The following is a 20,477-nucleotide window of genomic DNA, read 5'->3' as shown; positions in this document are numbered from 1 at the left end:
GCGTCTCTCTGGTGCCCCTGGCGGCGGCGGACGCCGAGAGCCGAGCCGAGCCGGCCCGGGCGCTGAACGCCGGCTCCTCCTCCTCGCTCTCTCCTCCTCCTCTGCCTCCCTCCCTCCCTCCCTCCCCCTTTCAGAACACTCAATGTCGGAACGTTCCGAAGATGACGTCGGAGCGTTCTCGAATCCCGTGTCTCTCGGCTGCTGCTGCCGAAGGAACAGGGAAAAAGCAACAAGAAGGAAGAGCAATGGCGACACTGGATCGCAAAGTGCCCAGTCCGGAGGCGTTTCTGGGCAAACCCTGGTCCTCCTGGATCGACGCCGCCAAATTACACTGCTCCGACAGTAAGAACCCCACCGCCTCCTCCTCCTTTTATTACCCTGTAACCTTTCCATTCACCTAGAGCCACTGGGAAAAAGTGTGTGTGTGGAGAGAGAGTGGCCCCCGGTGTCCTCCATGCTTCTCCCTCTCTCTAAATAAATACACACAGAGACAGATCATCAATGCACAGAGAGAGGCCCTGCTGCCAGGGCTGTCTGTCTGTCTGTCTGTGCCCGCTCCCCGTGGCAGCCCGCGGGGTGGGCTTTCACAGCCCCACGGTGTATCCGTTCAAAAGGCTACTCTGTTGCTGCTTGCATAGTTTTTTTGGTACCTATCTGGGCCAGGTAGATGGAAATACGGACTTGGGAGAAAATGTTGCATTGTCAATTTTTGAAAGATTTTCATATCCAATATTTATATCGATCTGTTTGCAAATAAACACTCTCCCTCCCCCCCCTTGACTTTGGCTCCCCCCCTTTTTTTCTCTTTTTGTCCTTATTTTCTTTTTTCCTTTTCTTTTTCATCTGCAGATGTAGATTTAGAAGAGGCTGGAAAAGAGGGTGGAAAAAGCAGGGAGGTTATGAGGCTTAATAAAGAAGGTAAGTGGAGCTACTGGCATCTTAGTGTTAGCATGTGTGGCAGAATCTTCACAGGATTTCGACTATAATGTGAATTGTTCTGCTGGGTACAGAGTGACTAAGGCTTGTCAAAAATTGAGCACGCCCAGGTGACTACTGCTTCGTGTTAACTTCTTTCAAAGTATAAATACAACTGGGGGTAGAGGCGGGGAGGTTGTTGACGGCAGAAGTTTCCTGCACTTCAGCTGGAGTCCACATTTGGACCTTCTGGGGCATATCTGCCATTCGCCTTTGGAGCATCATTGCCAAATGGTGTGGGGTGGAAATCGCTGAAATGAGGAGCGGGGCTCCCTTCACAAGCACCCCCGCCTTCCTCGTGGGTAAATACACAGCAATTTAATGAACCCGATGTGGTCAATCATCGCAGCAGCTACTTCTCCACTCTCCCTTGAAAGCCATGGTACGTGGCAAACCTTTGCAGCAAGTTACGTTTGGCACGGTTTGTGTTTGGTCACAGATTGTTACGTGGTGAGCAGGGTTAGGGGCACCTGTGTGTGCAGCCCCCAGCCGGTCACCCATCTCTGCTTCCCCAGCGTGGAATGGAAATACAGTACCTGAAATGGGACACAGTGAGTAGCTAGGTCATCCCAGACGGAGGCAGGCGAGTGAAGCCACAGCCTACTGGAACTGGGCATCAAACACACATGGTCGTCATAAATAAATGATAGCCTGTTCGCGTTTGCAAGCCTGCCATATGTAACTCTGACCTGTGGGCTTCTCATGGAGCAACTCCAGAGGCCACTTTCTGCTGAACAAATGGATGGGTTCATTTGAATTGTGATTGACTAACTGGTGTCTTATAAACGTGGTTGGCTGAAATTGGGGGTGGGAGGAGGTGCAGGGGGACAGAAAAGGTTGGCAGGAAGTGTTGAAAGAGTTCAGCCATAAGTAGGCCGTAGGAGCCTGGCTTATCCAACATGAATGGAGAAAAGGCCATTAGACACAAAAGAACGGTCTCCCTCATAAACCGCGGTGTCACCCTGGTAGGCAGCTGAAACCTGCTTGGAAAGATGGAATTCATTTTGTGGATCACACCTCAGACAGTTGGTTTTTCTGTGCCTCAATCATTTCCTGACCATCCAGTGAGAGGACAATTTGTGCTTCAGAAAAAATGACATGGAGGTTCAAATGCATGCATATTCAAGGACAGCGCTCTAGCGTAATGTTTCTGCTAATTAAGCACTTTGGGAACGAAACCTTATTCTAAAGGTGTTTGCTTCTAAATATCTTAGTGTGATCTTGACATGTGTCTTTAGGATGCACAAGGGAATGATGGCAAGTGGCCTTCTTACAAGTGGCAGCTTATTTGTGCTCAATGTGCATGTGTGTTGGCATTGGAAAGTATCACTGGAGATTGTTTTTCTTCACAAACTCTTAACATCTTTAAAAGCTTACGGGACTTAGTTATCAGACCACTGGCAATGAACAGGTTTCCACGAAGAAGATGAAGTTGTAAAAACCTTTAAAGTTGAATCAAGGTCATGGTATGGCCCAGAATTGGCACCTCTCAGACCTGCGTGATAGATTATGACTATAACACACAAAACTCATATTCTGCACCCTTCTCTGGGCTTCTGTTTCAAAAAACTCTCATTCTCAGATTCTCTTTGCCTCATGAGAAATAGATTCTTTTAAGGAAAAAAAAAATGTAAAGCTCTCCTTTCCTCAGAAGTCACAAGTGGTACATCCCGCTTATTATATCCTTTTCCTGTAAAGCTACAAAGATTTAGCCCCTAATGATATGCCTTTGCATTAAGGACCCCCACTGTTCAGTGTAACTGCAGTTGCTGAGTTCACCAAATAGCCATGGATGGGCTGAAATCTCTTTGTTCGTGGGCCTGGTGGAGCAGGTCTGGGTTAGCAATTCCTGGAGGTCTTCCTGGCATGTGCACACAGTTTTCTTTGTGGATAGCGTATACATATGTGAACTATATATCTCTTCCCCATGGTGAGGAGTTTAAAGGTTGAGCTGGGACTTGGTGTCAGGGTGTTTGGTTGCCAAAGTCCCCAGAAACACTGGTTGCCTTGGTCTTGCTGTTGCCCTTCTTGTTGGAGTCATTGTGTGGGAGGTCTCAGGATGAATATGTGGTCATGGACGGGTCTCTGCAGGACAAAACGTGGCCTAGGTCTGACTGTGTTTCTCCGTATGTGAACGTACATAGACTGACCAGGATGTCATCAACGGTAAGCAGGTCTTGGGATTTGTGCTTTAATAGCAATGAACAGATAAAGTTTAGGAATTCCAATTAAGAAATGAAGGTATGTGATCCAGATTTTGATATGTTTATTTTTATTGTGGTAAAATAAACATAACATAAAATTTACCATTTTAACCAAAGTCTACAATTCAGTGAGACTAAGTACATTCACAGTGTTATACAACCCTCAGCACTATCCATTTCCTGAACTTTTTCATCATCTCAACCAGAAACCCTGTCTCCATTGTATAATAATTTCCCAGTCCCCCTTCCCCAGGGCCGAGTCTTGGAAACCTCTCTTCTATTTTCTGTCTCTATGAAGTTGCCTGTTCTAGTTGCTATATATTTGCAATATGTGTCCCTTTGTGTCCAACTTCTTTCACTTAGCATCATGTTTTCATTGTATATCCGTGTGGCAGCAGGTATCAGAATTTCATTCCTTTTTACAACTGAATAATATTCCATTGTATGTACATGCCATGTTTTGTTTATCCATCGTCTGTTGATGGACATTTGGCTTGTTTCCACCTTTTTTTTTTTTTTTTTTTTGCGGTACGCGGGCCTCTCACTGTTGTGGCCTCTCCCGTTGCGGAGCACAGGCTCCGGACGCGCAGGCTCAGCGGCCATGGCTCACGGGCCCAGCCGCTCCACGGCATGTGGGATCTTCCCGGACCGGGGCATGAACCCGCGTCCCCTGCATCGGCAGGCGGACTCTCAACCACTGCGCCGCCAGGGAAGCCCTGTTTCCACCTTTTGACTGTCGTGAATAATGCTGCTGTGAACATTGTGATATGATATTTTTTATAGACTAAGCTCAGGGAAAAAAATTAGGCTGGGAAAGTGAAAAAATAATCATTTTACCTTCTGCCTCCATCTGGCCACAGCTTCAGAAGATACAGGAAGGACTTGCAGACTTTTGAACAACCTGATTATTGTAAGATAATACCTTCTGCGTTTCTTGAACCTTTTTCTACTTCCAATTCTCCACCTATATCAGTATGAAATGTTAACTGAATGCTTTGAAACTTCTGTAGTAAAGTCTTCACATTCATGTTATTATTTTGTCCAAAGTTAGCTAAAATTATGGTCAAGAGGAATTTGGCAAATACTTTTGAACCTTGCCAGGTCATCACCTGGGTTCAGAAGGTGTTGTTAATTCCGTGCTTGTGTGTGGTCATGTGGGGTTATATTGAGGGCAGCCTGCAGCGTCAAGGGAGCAGGAGAGAGGACAAGTCCACTTTCTAATCCCGTATATGACCTTGGGAATATCACTTCCCTTTTCTGGGCCTTTTTTCTTTCTTGTAAAGTAAGGGAGTGGATTAAAAATCTCCTGAGGTCCCTTTGAGACCACTGAACCTAAATTTCTCTGTTGAATGTACCTGCATTTGAGATGCAGTCATACTAGACAGGCTGTTTTTTGAAGAAACTTAAAAAAAAAAAAAAAAAGCAAGCCCTCACATTAAAAATATCTTGCACTACTACATCCTGGGTTTATTTTCTCCTTTTATAATCTCTTGGTGGCAAACCTTACTGCATCTCGTACAAAAGCATATTGTGCTGCAAATAGTTTGTGGATGGTATGTGGCCTTTAGGACTCTGAGAAAACTGAGGGTCTTAGTCCAAAGCCCAGGGTGATACGTTCCCCGTAGTGGAGAGGGGGTTGACCTCAGTCAGCTTGGGTCCATCAGGCACTGAGATTTCCTAAGAGGAGAGGTCCCAGAAACCTGATCAGCCTAATCTAATATGTGAGCTGCCATTATGATAGAAAATTCCAAGGCCATTCATCTAGCTAACCTTTTAAAATAATTTTCTCACTCCAGCTTCATAGATTTATTGGAAGACTTTTTTCAAGCTAATTGGGGAAAAGCTCTGTGATTTAGAAAGATGTCTCCCTTTTCTAATTGCCTCATCTGAACTTTTTTTTTTTTTAAGAACGTCAATTCATAAATAAGGACCAGGTGCACATAGCTCGTAAGTGTCCTGGACTGTACAAGTTCGGAGATAATAACAGGGTTTTTGTAAGGATTTACTGAGATAATACAAAGGGCTTAGCACAAAATAAGCGCTTAATGAATATGTGCTTTTATTATTTTTTAGATGTTATTAGGATTACCATCATCAAGTATTAATGAAGCTAGTTCTAGAAAATTTTATTATTATAACCGACTAGGATTTTTAACTAATCAGTGATGAACAGAAAAGGTATACTCAATCAGAAATTTCATTTTGAGAGTAAACCATGTTATACTTTTTTAAATAAAACTAAGGATTTTTTAAAAACTGATTTCTGTGCTATCCATGCTTTTAATGGAGTACAACTGATACGTAGTCATTGATAACTTTTATCAAGAGCTAGAGAAAAATACTTTGGCATTTGGGGGCTTATGGCTGAGAAACGTTTACAGAGTTCTTTCTGGGGACCAGGAGGTCTAAAAAATAATTTTTAAAATAATCGATCAGTTGTTTAATCTGATCAGTGAAGATAGAAAGTCCTCAATGGATCATTGTTTGGGTCTTTTGGAAGCCTACCCTCACTACTTCGGACATTTGTCTGTGTGTCAGTGTTCCCAGGTGTTTCGATTTGATGTAGGTACACTTGTGGAATGCTTCCAATTTGAAAACTGTTCAGGGGCCAGTAAGATCTTCCTGTGACTGTGAGAGTTTGCTGTTCTCCTGAGATGCTGGTGGAGTCAGGCTGGACCACAGGAGGAAGCATGGAACATGGGAATGTGTTCAACTCAAGTCTAGGAGTCTTGCATTTATGGCTGGATGGGAGCAAATCGGAGAAAAGATGGCAACTGACCTGATAAGAATGGAGTGTTCTTAGAATCCAAGCCAGGGAAGCCAGTGACAAGTGGTGGTGATTTCTAGTAAACTGCGGACAGTTCCCCTTTATCATCATACAGACAACTCCATTATCTATGCTAATAGGAGATAGGAAGACACCAAGTCCACAGATTATATCGATAAACCTCATCTTCGCCATTCATTTCAACTTCTTTCTCCATTAAGCCCACCTTCCTCCCCTTTTGCTAACGAGCAGCAACATTTGTTCACTTTGGCGCTTCATTATCATCTCTCTTCTTTTGCCCAGTGCTTGGGATGAAAGGACATGAGAGACAGTGTGGCCTCAAGGTGGTGGGGAGGAAAGATGAAAAGGAGGAGAAGGGCTTGGAGAATGAATCAGCTTCACAGCTGCATCCAGCCGATGGAGGAGGGGGAGAGCCAGAAACACGACGGCAAAGCTGAGGGAGGGGATTTCCAGCACCATCTAGTTTTGAAAATACAGAGCCTCTAAAGTGACTCTCTCTTGATATATACAAGTATGTCCATGTGCCTGGGTTCTCATGTGGAGAAAATGTGGCTCTGGCTCCTTCCAGAAGGCACAGTTACCCTGTGTTGGGTTCTCATCATATGTCAGTCTACAAGAATGATGCTTTTATCTCTGGAAGATGTAGACTCTTTCCCTCTCTCTCTTTCTATCTCATTTAAATGCTTCTTATTTTTTAAAAATAATGTTCACGTGTTACACAGTTGAGAAGGGTATGCAGTGAAAAGAAAGTCTCCCTTTTACCCTTGTCCCCAGTTGTTTGTATATCTTTCCCAAGATAGTCTTTGTGCATTCACGGAGACACGTAGATAGTTTTTCCTGCCTGCTTTCCCCACATGGCTGATAGCATCCTATAAGTATTGCCTAGTGTCTGGCCCTTTCCATTTATCTTAGGGAGTGGTCCACATCAGTTCATGAGGAGCTACTGCAGTGTCTTTTTGGTGCCTGCTTAGTGGGAGGATGGGTTAAGCCTCTGGGCGTCTTGCTTAGTTTTTAATACCCCCTCCTGCTTTCTTGGCCTCCGTCGTGCATTTGAGACTGACAGCGGGGCAGCACTGGGCTAGGCCTGCGGGGACAGCAGTGAAAAAGCGCTGCCCTTGCATTGTGGCTCTCCCCTCCCAGCAGCCAAGGCAGACGTTAAAAAAGTCGTGGCGACTGTGGTGAGTGTTCTGAAAGGGAAAATTGGGGTACTGTTGGAAAGCATGACAGGGGGCCTAATTTAGGTTAGGGGTTCCGTGAACGCCTCCCTGAGGAAATCTTATTTATGCCAAAACCTGGAGAGTGAATGGAAGTTATCCATATGCAGGGCCAGGTGGGATGGAGTTAAAGGAAACAACATGTGTGCAGGCCCAAAGTGAGAGAATATAGAATGTTCTAGAAACTAAAAAGTCTGTTGCTGGTGTGACAATAGCAAAGCAGAGAGTGGTCTAAAGTTTCTCAGCAGGAACGCTACTTCTTTGTGGTGGGGGACTGTCCTGTGTGTTGTAGGATGTCCAGCAGCAGCCCTGGACCCTATCACTAGATTCCAGTGGCACCTACCCCTCCCTTGAATTGAAAAAAACCAAAAATGTCTCCAGACATTGCCCAAGGTCCTGGGGGTGGGGTGGCGGAGCACCACATCACCCTGATAGAGAATCAGTGGTGTAAGGTGAGGCTGGAATGGCTAAGAACACAAGAAAAATAGACTCAACAATATTCTGCTACCATCTTTCTGTTTCTTAGGCCTAAGAAACAGAAGGGTTTTTTCCTTCTTAGGTTCCCGGTGAGGCAGCCTTACCGAATACTTAGCAGGCAAGCGTGGGGCTGTGCCTGTCCCCCGCGCGGTGCTACCTGTGGGAGCATCTAAAGAGAGACGACTCCACCCCTCACGGAGTTCTCCTCCAAAGGTTTCTGAGACGACCCCTCCGAACCTTCGTGTCCATTCTGTAGTAAATGGTGACAGCACTGAGATTCAGATTCTAATTCCGGGTGGCCCAGCCCTCCCTCACTGAGGGTGGAGGAGACCCCAGGGCGCCGATTCGGATAATGACAGCATTTATTGTACAGGGGTCCCTGGTGTCAAAAGCGTCATGGTGAAGCATTAAGGATTTCAGTTTATATTTAAAGTCAGGCTGGAAATACAACTGGTGTTCTGTGCACTTGATTACCCGTGGGATTTGTCTGAAATGGGGATCCACATGATGGAGAGCAAAGCGGCTGGTTTCAGGATTTCCACATTAAGGATTAGAAAAGAGGAAGGGCAGAGGAGGATCGGATTCCTGAGGGCTCTGGCCTGCGTGCCAAGTGGTCTGTGGCATTATTTCGGCCTGGAAGGCCATGTTCACTCTAGCCAGTGGCTCACAGAGGCCTGCTGTCTCCGCTTCAGAAGTGACTTAGGGAAGTGAGGCAGATTTGGGTTTTGCCTGGTTTTCTGTGTGCATCGTGTTTATATCCTTTGGGCTAAGCTTTCATTCATGTCGCTTTGTTTCATTCATGACATCCTTTGGAAGTAGACATAAAATGGTAGCAGCAGACACAGGGAGGCCCTGTCCTAATCAAATCCCTTTTATCCAAGGACCCCATCCTCTGGGGTGGCCCAGTGTCCATGTCTGGGAAACTAGGATCATTTAGTGACTGCATTAGAACTGACATCACCAAGATGTTGACATAGGTCATTCCCGACTTTGCCCCTACTCACAAGAACAACTACCAACTATTCATGGACAAGACACCCCTGGAGAAAATCCTAGAACACAGGGGTGAGGCTGAAGCACACCCCTGCGCCACAGAGAGCAAGGCGGATGGCTTGAGAAGGGTCAGAGGAGCAGCTACACGTGACTGCGTGCCCCTGCCCCAGGCCAGCAGCACCTTGAGGACAGGCTGCCCCTCTCCTTGCAGAGGGCCGCAGGGACATCCACACCCACCCCCCAGGGTTGTGGGTCACTTCTTGGGAGCCCCGACGCCAGTCTTGCCTTGCGGGGACCATGGGGGAATCTCCAGGGCTTGACCACGGGGAGTGCCATTATGACCGCAGCAATCAAAGGTAGCTCTGATGGAGAGGGTGACGGTTGGCCAGTGGGTTGACCTTTTTCCGAATTGTAGAAACTGAATGTCAAGGACTGATTTCCGTGTGTCTCTCTCTCCTAAAGTTCTTGGTGTGATGTTCTGCCGAGGTTGGGCTCCCAGCTAGTGCTGGTTGGCTGGCTCTCTCTTACTCTCTCCTGTGGCAGAGCTCACATTGGCCACATCAGCCAAATGGACTTGGATTTGGACCTGAGGCACTTGAACTAATGATGAAAGCCTAGGAAAGCGCTTCCTGCAAGTGAGCTGAGGTCGAGGACCCTCACCATGCCAGCGTTAGACTTGGCTACACAGTTGCCTCTAAGTCAAGCTGGAATTCCACTGTGGGGAAAGCTTTTGTTTTTATGTGGATGCTTTATCTTTGTACCTGCGGTTTCATAACACAATTCTGCTTGCCAATTTCAGGGATCAGGTGCTTAAAGAAAAAAGGAAACCAAGTAAATACTCTCTAGGGCAGGACAGAGTAACATCAGGAAGATAAAAGTGACGCAGTGACGGGCTCCTTGAACATAGAAGCAGTTATCAGTGTACCTGTTCTGTGACACCAGTTGTGGTTCTCTGAACGTTAACAGTTCAAGGACACCTTTGGCCAGGGGATGGTGGGAGCAGGGGAGCTCTGTGACCCTGCCGCAATACACCAGTAGGTCCTGGCGTCCTGCGTTGGGGGTGGAGAGACAGGACATCCAAACTGATGACACTAACCAGGGTATGGAAGGTGGTTGAGACACATTCCTAGTTTGCTTGTATCAGACCAAGGTGGTGTCCAGCTCTTTTTTAGAGTATAGTGACCACAAAAAGACAAATACGATATGATTTCACTTACATGAGGTTCCTAGAGGAGTTATATTCATTGAGACAGAGAGTAGAATGGGAGTTGCCAGGGACTGAGGGAGGGGGGAAGTGGAGAATTTGTGTCTAATGGGTACAGAGTTCCAGCTGGGTAAGATGAAGAAGTTCTGGAGGTAGACGGCGGTGACAGTGAACTGAACATGTAAAAAGGGCTAAAACGGTAAATTTTACGTTATGTATATTTTATCACAAAAGTGCATTGGCGTTGCAGGCTTAGAAGCTTCATGGAGCATTATTTAAATCTGGACTCAGCCACTTAGTAGCTGTGTAATAGGATAATTTTTCTGAGCCTCAATTTCCTCATTTTCAGAATAGGAATAATGGCAGCTCTCAGGGTTGATGTGAAAACACATGAGATACTATGTGGCATACAGTAGGTACTCAATAATGTCAGCTTCTCTTACGATGACTGTTACTTTTACCAGGCACTTGGATCCTCTTCCTTGCCTTAGCCGAGCTGCCACTGCCAGGGGACAGACGGCATCCTGACTGCTCCGGGAGTGTGCCTTGACTCACGAGGCATCTTTGGTCAATATTTTGTCCCTCATGCTTTAAGGATGCCAGGAGTAAAAACAAGAAGAGTTGGACCCATGTCCCTGTGCTGTGAGTTTTCAAGGGCAAGTCCGTTTCAGTTTTTCCAAAGTGTGGTCATTTGGGGGACCCTGTGTTGAAATCACCCAGGTACTTAGCATCCCAGGCTGCAGTGACCCTGAGTCAGAAGCACTCAGAGTGGAACACAAGAATGTGCTTTTTTTTTTTTTTTTTTGGTGGGTATGCGGGCCTCTCACTGTTGTGGCCTCTCCCGTTGCAGAGCACAGGCTCCGGACGCGCAGGCCTAGCGGCCATGGCTCACGGGCTTAGTTGCTCCGCGGCATGTGGGATCTTCCCGGACCGGGGCACGAACCCGTGTCTCCTGCATCGGCAGGCGGATTCTCAACCACTGTGCCACCAGGGAAGCCCAAGAATGTGCATTTTAACAGGCTCCCTAGGTGGCTCTGATGTTTACTGAACTTTGGTTATGGGAAGTGGCTCTCCACCCTGCCCACCTTGGGAATCCTTTGTGAAGCTCTTTAAAGGCCGAGGCGCCAGGACCACTCCCAGACACTTGGATTCCGTAGGTCCAGTTTAAGGGGTTCTGGGGAGCTACTGATATGTTTTAAAAAAATTCTTCTTATTCTTATTATTTTTATTACTCTTAAGTGTTTTTAAAAATAACAATCCTAGCTGCCGTTTACTGGGCATTGAGTAGGTGCCAGACATAGAGCCTAAATGTACATTTTTCTCATTTAACCCTCAAGATACTCTATAAGGCAATTCCTGTATCAACCTCATTTTAGAGATTAGGAAACTTAAGGCTCAGCGAGGTGAAGTGATTTACCCAAGGTGATATAGCAGGGAAGGAGAAGAGCTGGCATTTGAACCCAGAGGCAGGCTGAATCCAGAGGCAGTACTCTTAAGCACTGTGTCATAATGTTGCCCTAGAAGCAGGGCTAGGACTAAGGTGAGGCCGGCGGGGCACCCAGAACACACATTTAAAGATGCACAGGGCTTCCCTGGTGGCGCAGTGGTTGAGAGTCCGCCTGCCGACGCAGGGGACACGGGTTCGTGCCCCGGTCCGGGAGGATCCCGCATGCTGTGGAGCGGCTGGGCCCGTGAGCCATGGCCGCTGAGCCTGCGCGTCCGGAGCCTGTGCTCCGCAACGGGAGAGGCCACAGCGGTGAGAGGCCCGCGTACCGCAAAAAAAAAAAAAAAAGATGCACACACAGGCTCCTGCAAATGCAGAGTGAGGGCCTCCTTAAATGCTGCACCCTGAACACCTCATTCACCTCACCTTAGTACCAGCCCTGCCTCAAAGAGCGTGTTCTTTAAGCAAAATGGTTACAGTTTTCTTCCCCCTCATGTGTGTAAGCCTGTGGCCTGCTGCTGGAGCCCCAGGTCTCCCCCTCAGTGAAATGCTTTCTCATCCCAAGGCCCCAGCTCTGGGGCCTCTGTGGTAAGAGTCCTGGCCTCAGGGAAATCTCAGGAGCTGACTTAAACTGTTCCTTTTTGGGAGAAGGTGTTAGCAGAGATGGTTGCCAAGCAACTCCAGGGGCAGCTATCTACAGTGATGATTTCTCTTTTTTTTCCCCCTTTTGAACATCTTCTAGGCCGCTGTTTAGTTTCCCTCTTGGCAGTGGGATTGTTAGTGATTTCATGAAGGGTGTGCTCCTTTCGATGATGGAACGGAGATTCCTTTTCAATACCCTCCAGTTAGAGGTGACCTCTTGATGGGCAATGCGCCTGCTAAGTGGGTGTGAAAGACCTTTGCCTTCTTGAGCCACAGAGATACCCTAGTTGTGACTGTCTCTGAGGGGCAGTGACAAAGAAGAGTCTGTGACTGGACTGGCTGAGAGAGTCACAGAATGCGTCTCCCACATGAGGACAGGGCGACGTGGTGATGTTCAGGTCCGTGACTCTGGATTTCACCTACTCCCCATTAACTAGGGTACTTAGCATTTTGTACGTGGGGACCTGGCTGATCCTCAAGGAACTGGATGAAGATCTCTCTCTCTCTCTCTCTCTGTCTGTCTCAGTGGTTTTCGAGACCAGGGGAGCCCTCGACATGTGTTTCCTCTTCAGCGCTGTCTCTCCTACTCAGTGCCCTCCTCAGTGTGGGGTTTCAGGTGACCTTTGATGGGCCCTGGTCACTTGGTCTGCTGGCCGGTGTTTTGATCCTCTTGAAGAGGAGCTCGTGGGCTGGAACACCTTTCCCACATGACGGAATCCGCTGCAGACTGTCAGGAAGAAAGGGGAGCCCTGGGGAAGTGAAACCGGTCACGTCTGGGTGAGGTCGGCTCCATTCGGGCCACCCACCAATGACAGCCCTGTGAGCCTCGTCCCCAGACTCCAGGCTTCTGTTCCTTGGCACTACACCCTTGACCTTGACCGTCATGTCCTTCCTCACTGTCTTTTGCAGAAGCAGGGCAAATGGACTCAAATGAGTCCTGCCACTTGCAGAGGCTCAGACCAAACATGTAACGGCAGAAGGCTTTTGAAAAGAGAGATGGCTCTGTTTTGTGCAAACCCAATGTAGAATAATCCAGCCTTGGACCGCTTAGGGGGCTGTTTGCTTTCCAAACGAAATTACTGGGGATTTCATTAGATAGTAGACTGCCCTTAAGCTTTTTGAACGCCTGATTTTCTTTTCCAAAGTTTTGGTGATGCCCACTTTCACGCCTCTCCTGCCAGGCCCTCCCGGCTCCTCCCATCCCTGCAGGGTTTGCTCTGTGGCAGCCCACCCTTCTCCTTGCTCATGCCTCTGGCATACTGCATTGGACAGCCCCTCACAGGCATCCTTACTGCAACCCCAGTCCCCCCCACCCTCGCCAGACCCAGTGCAAGTGCAGAGCCTTCTTTGTATCTTCCCTTAGCCAGTAGCTCGAGAAAGACCCTCCCTCCCCTGCCCTCCCCCTCTCCCCGTAGGAGCAGTCCTCTGCCTCTCTCCCATCCCTCCTGGCCCTGAGCCCCCATCCCAGGCTAGCCCGCCTCATAGCCAACCTAGATTTTTTTAATAGCTGCTTAATTGGCCTCCCTGTCTCCGTCTTCCCAGCATACCAATTCAAAATTAATCTCCCGAAAAGTCACATTTTATCAGGTTGTTCCTGGAGTGAAAACCCATCATCACTTCCCCATTGACCACAGTTAACGCAGTGTTCCAGGTCCCCTGTGCCTCAGTCCCTTCAAATCCTGACAGGCGGTTTGCCTCTTACGAGCCCCGTGCCCGTCTTTGGTCTTCGCCTTCCTCTCGTTCTGCGGGGCCCAAGCCCCAAACCCTCTGCGGGAGCTTCCCCAGCTTCTCAGGCTGCGCAGCCCGTACCTCCTGTGGACCCCGTGCTGCTGGCCGTACCCATCATGCACTTCGGCCCCTACACCGTGCACTTCCTGGCCATTCCATTGCTCACCTGATGTATGATTTTCACAACTGCGTTATAATCTTGTGGATTTGGGGGGGGGGGAAGGGAGGAGGAACCACATCATCCTTTTTTCTTTCCTGAGTCATTTTCAACTAATAAGAGTGTTACAATTCAGGGCTTCCCTGGTGGCGCAGTGGTTGAGAATCCGCCTGCCGATGCAGGAGACACGGGTTCGCGCCCCGGTCCGGGAAGATCCCACATGCCGCGGAGCAACTGAGCCCGTGAGCCATGGCCGCTGAGCCTGCGCGTCCGGAGCCTGTGCTCCGCAACGGGAGAGGCCACAACAGTGAGAGGCCCGCATACCGCAAAAACAAAAAAAAAAAACAAAAAAAAAAAACAAAAAAAAAAAACAAGAGTGTTACAATTCAGCTAGTCATCCAGTTTGGTTTTCAGGTACGTGTCTTGCGAGACCTGTACTTTTCTTTCTTTTTTTTTTTTTTTTTTTCTTTTTAATGTGGTAAAATACAAATAACATAAAATTTACCGTCTTAACCCTTTTTAAGGCTACAGTTCAGGAGTGTTAAGTACATTCACATTGTCGTGCAGCTAATCTCTTTTCATCTCGTAAAACTGAAACTTTATATCCTCCAAACAACTGTACGTTTATATTTTCGTTTTTAAAAGCAGTCTGGAGATGACCTGTGAGTTTCTTTGATTTAGCACCTGATTTTTTGAAGTTGTTGAGATTCTAAGAACTGGCAGGCCTCCTGAAGTTTCTGTTCAGGCGACTCTTTGGAGCCATGATGCAGAAAGGCCCAGTTCAGCGTAGGGTGTTGCAGCCCCAGGATCCTCCGTGAGTTCTTACATCAGTGCTGAAAATGCAGTGCAAAAGCACTGTAGTTTGGGCCCAGCGTCACAGACACCTTTGAGCAGCCTGAAGTTTCTCGGTTCGGATTTGCTGATAAACCCAACCCCCTGCAGCCTTGTTTCTTTTTTGCCCCACCATCTTAATGTTAAAATTAAAAAACTTTCCCATGTATAAAAAAAGTTGAAACAATAGTACCACGGTCATTCATATATGCACCCCTTAGAGTTATAAATCAGTTCACATTTTATCTGATTTCTTATAAAGATATATATTTCTGTATCCTCTGAAGATCAGTTGTACACATCATGCCACCTCCCCTCTAAATATTTATCATTTTGACACATCTTGATTGTGTAACCTTGAGCTACTCACTTAAGTTCTCAGAGCCTCACCTTATATAAATATGTATGTGTGTTTTTGCTGTACCATTTGGAAGTAAGTCACAGAGAGCATGACACTTCACCTCTAAATACTTCAGTATGCATCTCCTAAAAATAAAAGCATTCTCCAGCATAATCATAATACCAGTATCACACTTAGAAAACTAGTGCTAATCCCTTAATAGCCTCTGCTATTCGGTTTGTATTCAAATTTCCCCCATTGTCTGTCCCTGCCCCCTTCAAAAAGTTTATAGCTGCTTTTTTCCGTAGATTTTTTTTTTTTTTTTTTTTTTTGAGGTACGCGGGCCTCTCACTGTCGTGGCCTCTCCCTTTGCGCAGCACAGGCTCCGGACGCGCAGGCTCAGCGGCCATGGCTCACGGGCCCAGCCGCTCCGCGGCATGTGGGATCCTCCCGGACCGGGGCACGAACCCGTGTCTCCTGCATCGGCAGGCGGATTCTCAACCACTGCGCCACCAGGGAAGCCCTTTTTTTTTTTTTTTTTTTTTTGAGGTACGCGGGCCTCTCACTGTCGTGGCCTCTCCCCTTGCGCAGCACAGGCTCCGGACGCGCAGGCTCAGCGGCCATGGCTCACGGGCCCAGCCGCTCCGCGGCATGTGGGATCCTCCCGGACCGGGGCACGAACCCGTGTCCCCCGCATCGGCAGGTGGACTCTCAACCACTGCGCCACCAGGGAAGCCCTCCGTAGATGTTTTTTAAATATGTATCCAGGATCCCATCAAAGTTCATGCATTACATTTGGTTTTTATGTCTGTTTAGTCACTTTAAATCTAGAAGAGTGCCCCCATGGCTGTGTGTGTATATATGTATAGATATATACAATATATGCATATGTATATGTTTCTGTATATACATATATAAAACATTGCTGTTTAAATTGCTTCCCATTCTGATCTGTCTGATCACTTCCTCGTGGTGTCATTTACCTTCTTTTTCTATGCCCTGTTTTCCCTCCATACTGGAAGTTAAGAGCTGAAGTCTCAGATTCAGCCTCGACATTTTGGAAAGAATACATCCAGGTGATTCTGAGGGCTTTGTTAAACATCTCATCAGGGGCACATGATGTCAGGGGTCCCATTATTAGGTATTGATCACTTGGAAAGGTGGTGACCACCTCTCTACTGCAAAGATACGTTTTCCTTCTGCAATTAGCATGCCGTCCTGTGGGTTATGCTCTGGCACTGAGTGAGGACCCTGTTCCCCAAAAAGAAATTTCTTGGAATCATCTTAGCCTCCATTGATGATCCTTGCTGGATCACTTACTTCTTTGGGGGTCGTGGAATGGTCGTTTTCAAATTCTGTCATTCTGGGAATTTCCTGGCAGTCCAACAGTTAGGACTCCTTGCTTTCACTGCCGAGGGCGCAGGTTCGATCCCTGGTCGGGGAACTAAGACCCCGCAAGCCACGTGGTACAGCCAAAAAAAAAAAAAAAAAAAAAGTTCTGTCATTCTGATCTACATTTACTGGCTGGCATTCATCTACAAAGACCTCTTTCTCATCAACAGGGATTAACTATTAAGTTCCTCCTAAAAAGGCAGAGTTACATTTCCCCCTCTAATTACCAATTTTCAGAGTCAAGAGTTGAACACCCATGGTTTGAGCTAGGGAGGCCGAGGGGGAGGACTGGGCATATTTCAATAAGATACATGTATAGTGTGAAAACCCATAGTCAATGGGAAGTTCTAGACAGTGGGAGTGAGCTTTGTATGCAGAGCTCGGAAGTAAAGTATGACCACATCTTGGTTGGTAGAGTATGAGTTTAAAAACGTTGAGAAACGTTTTCCCACAGGCTCAGGTGACCCTCTTCTTTTTTTTTTTTTTTTTGTGGTACGCGGGCCTCTCACTGCCGTGGCCTCTCCCATTGCGGAGCACAGGCTCCGGACGCGCAGGCCCAGCAGCTCCGCGGCACGTGGGATCCTCTCAGACCGGGGCACGAACCCGTGTCCCCTGCATCAGCAGGCAGACTCTCAACCACTGCGCCACCTGGGAAGTCCGACCCTCTTTTAATTTGGGGAAGGAAGAAGATAATTACACTTAAGATAACCGCTCTCCCATCTTCGAGCAGGAGCCCAGCATTTAGCCTGGGGCCAGTGAACTGCTGAAGTTAATGGCAAACCAGGATGAGTGTTGCTCCCCAGGTTCTGAAGCTAGAGCGGTGCCTCCTGCATCACCCATTCACTAGAAAGTGACCATCCGCCCAGGCGCTGGGTGGGGCAGTGTGCAGGATGCACAGGTGCAGTAGCCCCGGCCCTGCCTTCCAGGAACTCAGGACTGAAATGTGAAATTCATTCACGTTGTGAATGTGGCTTGAATGAGTGGGGCCCAGGGAAGGAAGAGGTTTCAGTCTGCTGCCTGCATGACCTTTGACCTGGGGGAAGGACTCTTTGCTTTGTGGGTCTATCTGGAGCACAGGGAAGGGTGTATAATTGGAGCCAAGCTGTTGTTTGCGGAATGAATGAATGAATGAATGAATGACTGCTTCATCATGGATGGCTAGGACTTGAACTAGGCCTAATGAGGGCTGTGAGTTCCCTCAGAAAGTCGCTTTTGGAAAAAGGAGTTAGGGTGAGTCCTGGCTGTGCCATGAGTCCTGAAGAGAAACGGTTTGTAATATATTCCGGTGGCACACCTACTCGATACCCCCAACACAATTTAGTTTTTTATGGTGTTCTGAGGAAACAGGCGCCTTTTTTGTCTGGTAATGTTTGTTGCAATCTCTGTTCATTGTACTGGGAGGAGCGTCAGTGTCTCTCTCTCTTTCACTCACACATACATTTTTGGGTCTTAATGCTCTGGAAGTTAATCTGGAAGTTCTTTTCTAGCACAATCAATGTTGTGCTAGTAAATGCTTAACAACCCGCTCTCTCAACAAATTTGCACACGTACATGTATAGGTTTATTGTACATTTTGCTGATAAAAGGCTGTTTAGCATACAATTTAAATCATTCAATATTTAATACTCTTTATGGTAAATTTCATATCATCAGTTGATTCTCGCAGACATCTTTCATTGATTTTTGCCAAAATCTTATGCCCCCGGCTGAGCTAAGGTCGAAATTGACAAACAAGTGTCCATCTGACATAAGTGCTGGTTGATATTTTCATTTAAGTCCGTGGGGAAGATGAAAGTGAAAGAACAAAGATGTATGTGGGAGCTTCGCTTGATTGTTGGTGACAAGAGTGACTTCCTTGCTGAATTGGATAATAGTTCTCAAGTACTACCAAGAGAATATGGCCTCACTTTTGTGTGTTCTTCAAATACAGCTATCGACATGATATAGTTTTTTTTAATTGGAGTATAGTTGATTTACAATGTTGTGTTAATTAACTGCTGTACAGCAAAGTGACTCAGTTATACATATGACTCAGTTATACATATACTCATATGCATACATATGCATGCGTTTTCGTATTGTTTTTCATTATGGTTTATCACAGGATAGTGACTGTAGTTCCCTGTGCTATATAGTAGGACCTTGTTGTTTACCCAGTCTATATATACCAGTTTGCATGTGCTAATCCCAAACTCCCAGTCCGTCCCTCCTCCACCCCCCTCCCCCATGGCAACCACCAGTGTATTCTCTATCGACATGATATACTTTTAAATTTGCGTTACTAAAGTTTTCTCTGCCACCTTCTTAAAACTAGGTAATCGAATAATAAATCAAGCCCTGATTTGTAGCATTTGATGACTTCTGTGGTGTAAGCTGTCCTGTCACCACATTTCAAGCCATCAGTATGCTATCACTGAACTCAGAGTTGGGAAGAGATGCGCGTTAGAACACAACATAGGATTTCCTCCTCCGTGCAGACAGAGCAGATGTAAAGAACTTCAAGAGCAGCAGTCGGCAAACTATGGCCCATCAGTGAAATCCTTGTCACCTGGCTTTGAAAATAACGTTTAAAAAAAAAAAGAAAAAGAAAGAAAAGAACGTTTTATTGGAACACAGCCATGTTGAGTAATGTGTGTATTGTCTCTGGTTACTTTTGCATTCACCACCATGGTAGAGTGGAATGGCTGAGCAGAGACCCTCAGAACTTAAATATTTACTGCCTGGCCCTTTCTAGAAAAAGTTCTCAACCCCTGCTCCAAGCATAGATAATAGTAGAATGTAGCAAGGTGAATAGAAGTGGTAAGTTTTGAGTATTTATTCTATTTTTTAAATATAATACATTTAATTTTGGCTTATATAATTTGTAATCATTTCTTAATTGGCTCACCAAATTCCTGAAAATTTAATAATCTGCTCTTGTGAGCCTGTACAGGCCAGTCCCAGTTCACCATTGAAATGCTTTGAGGGGTTCAGCGTGTCATGCCAAGAAATGAAGCTCTCACTATTAGGAAGAAGCAGCTGACAACACCAGATTGGAGGGGGAGCCACAATGAGAGGGACGGGAACTTCTTGAAATTGTGGTCTAATTGTCCACAGAAATCAGAAGAAAGCATTTTTGAGGTTAGTTTTCATATTTTTTTTTCCCCTTCTTAGGGTCTGGGGTTTGTTTTGGTTTTTCAAATGAGTTTTCTTCAGAGCTAATTTAAAAACTCAATACAGCCTGCGTTTCTGACCAAATTTTGCATGCATCTGTCTCGAGCCCATTTAGGCCCTGACAGACGCCCGGCAGCTTTCAGAGCTCCCACAGATGTTCTGTGTCCCGAGAAAGGAGGACTTCCTGTTGCTGGCCGAGAGTGAGAGGCGAGGTGGTCCCAGCCGTTGCCTTGTGCAGGGGTTTTCCTTGCTACCACTTCCTGCCGGGTGCCTTTGAATGGATTACAGATGGTTAGAAAAGACTTCTTGGCACAGCAAGAGGACCGGTCTCCAGTGCTTTGTGGGGAAGGATTTATAACAGGATGGTAGTTGACGCTGACCCAGAACGGGCCTGGCTGCCCGGCCTTCCGGGGGAAACCAGCTGCCTGTGGGTGGAGGGAAGGGCAGGGAGAAGGGGATGTTTACATTCACGTGGCACCTTTCATCCAGGGGGGTCTCAGATGGCCTCATGTCCAAAGGATTGTGTACTGGGGTCATGTTCTTGGTGTGTCAGACTCTTATGGGAAGTGTAATAAATCCTCATATCTTTTCAAAGTGAGGTAAGGGCAGGTGCAGCTGTTGCCTTTTTTTTTTTTTTTAAGTCACAGTATAGAGCACATTTAATTTTTACATGCTTCCCCCCACACCCCGGTCACGCAGCACAGCATGCATGATCTTAATTCCGGGACCAGGGCTTGAACCCGGGCCCCCTGCCGCGGAAGCGCAGAGTCCTAACCACTGGACCACCAGGGAATTCACATTTAATTTTTAAACTTTTAAAAATATACCTAACGTAAAATTTACTATCTTAGCCATTTTAAAGTGTTCAACTCTGTGGCACGAAGTACATACACAATGTTGTGCAACTATCACCACTATCTGTTTCCAAAAGTTTT

The 20,477-nt window shown here is 46.8% G+C and overlaps 1 protein-coding gene across 5 annotated transcripts in view; it reads left to right on the top strand.

Moving 5' to 3' along the window:
- The first annotated feature begins 161 nt into the window (after positions 1-161).
- The window catches only part of ATXN7L1 (ataxin 7 like 1), a 253,101-nt gene continuing 232,785 nt past the window's right edge, over positions 162-20,477 (top strand). For 4 of the 5 annotated variants that reach the window (XM_067042825.1, XM_067042828.1, XM_067042824.1 and 1 more), the window contains exons 1-2: positions 162-342; positions 850-918. In XM_067042825.1, coding sequence (XP_066898926.1) covers positions 162-342; positions 850-918 — 250 coding nt within the window. The remainder of the gene's footprint in view (positions 343-849; positions 919-20,477) is intronic. The other variant, XM_059074491.2, reaches the window with a different exon arrangement.

The sequence above is a fragment of the Kogia breviceps genome, chromosome 9 (assembly GCF_026419965.1).
Source record: "Kogia breviceps isolate mKogBre1 chromosome 9, mKogBre1 haplotype 1, whole genome shotgun sequence".
In the NCBI taxonomy this organism is placed as follows: Eukaryota; Metazoa; Chordata; class Mammalia; order Artiodactyla; family Physeteridae; genus Kogia; species Kogia breviceps.
Note: the sequence above shows the minus strand (reverse complement) of the source record. Positions and strands in the feature narration are given on the sequence as shown.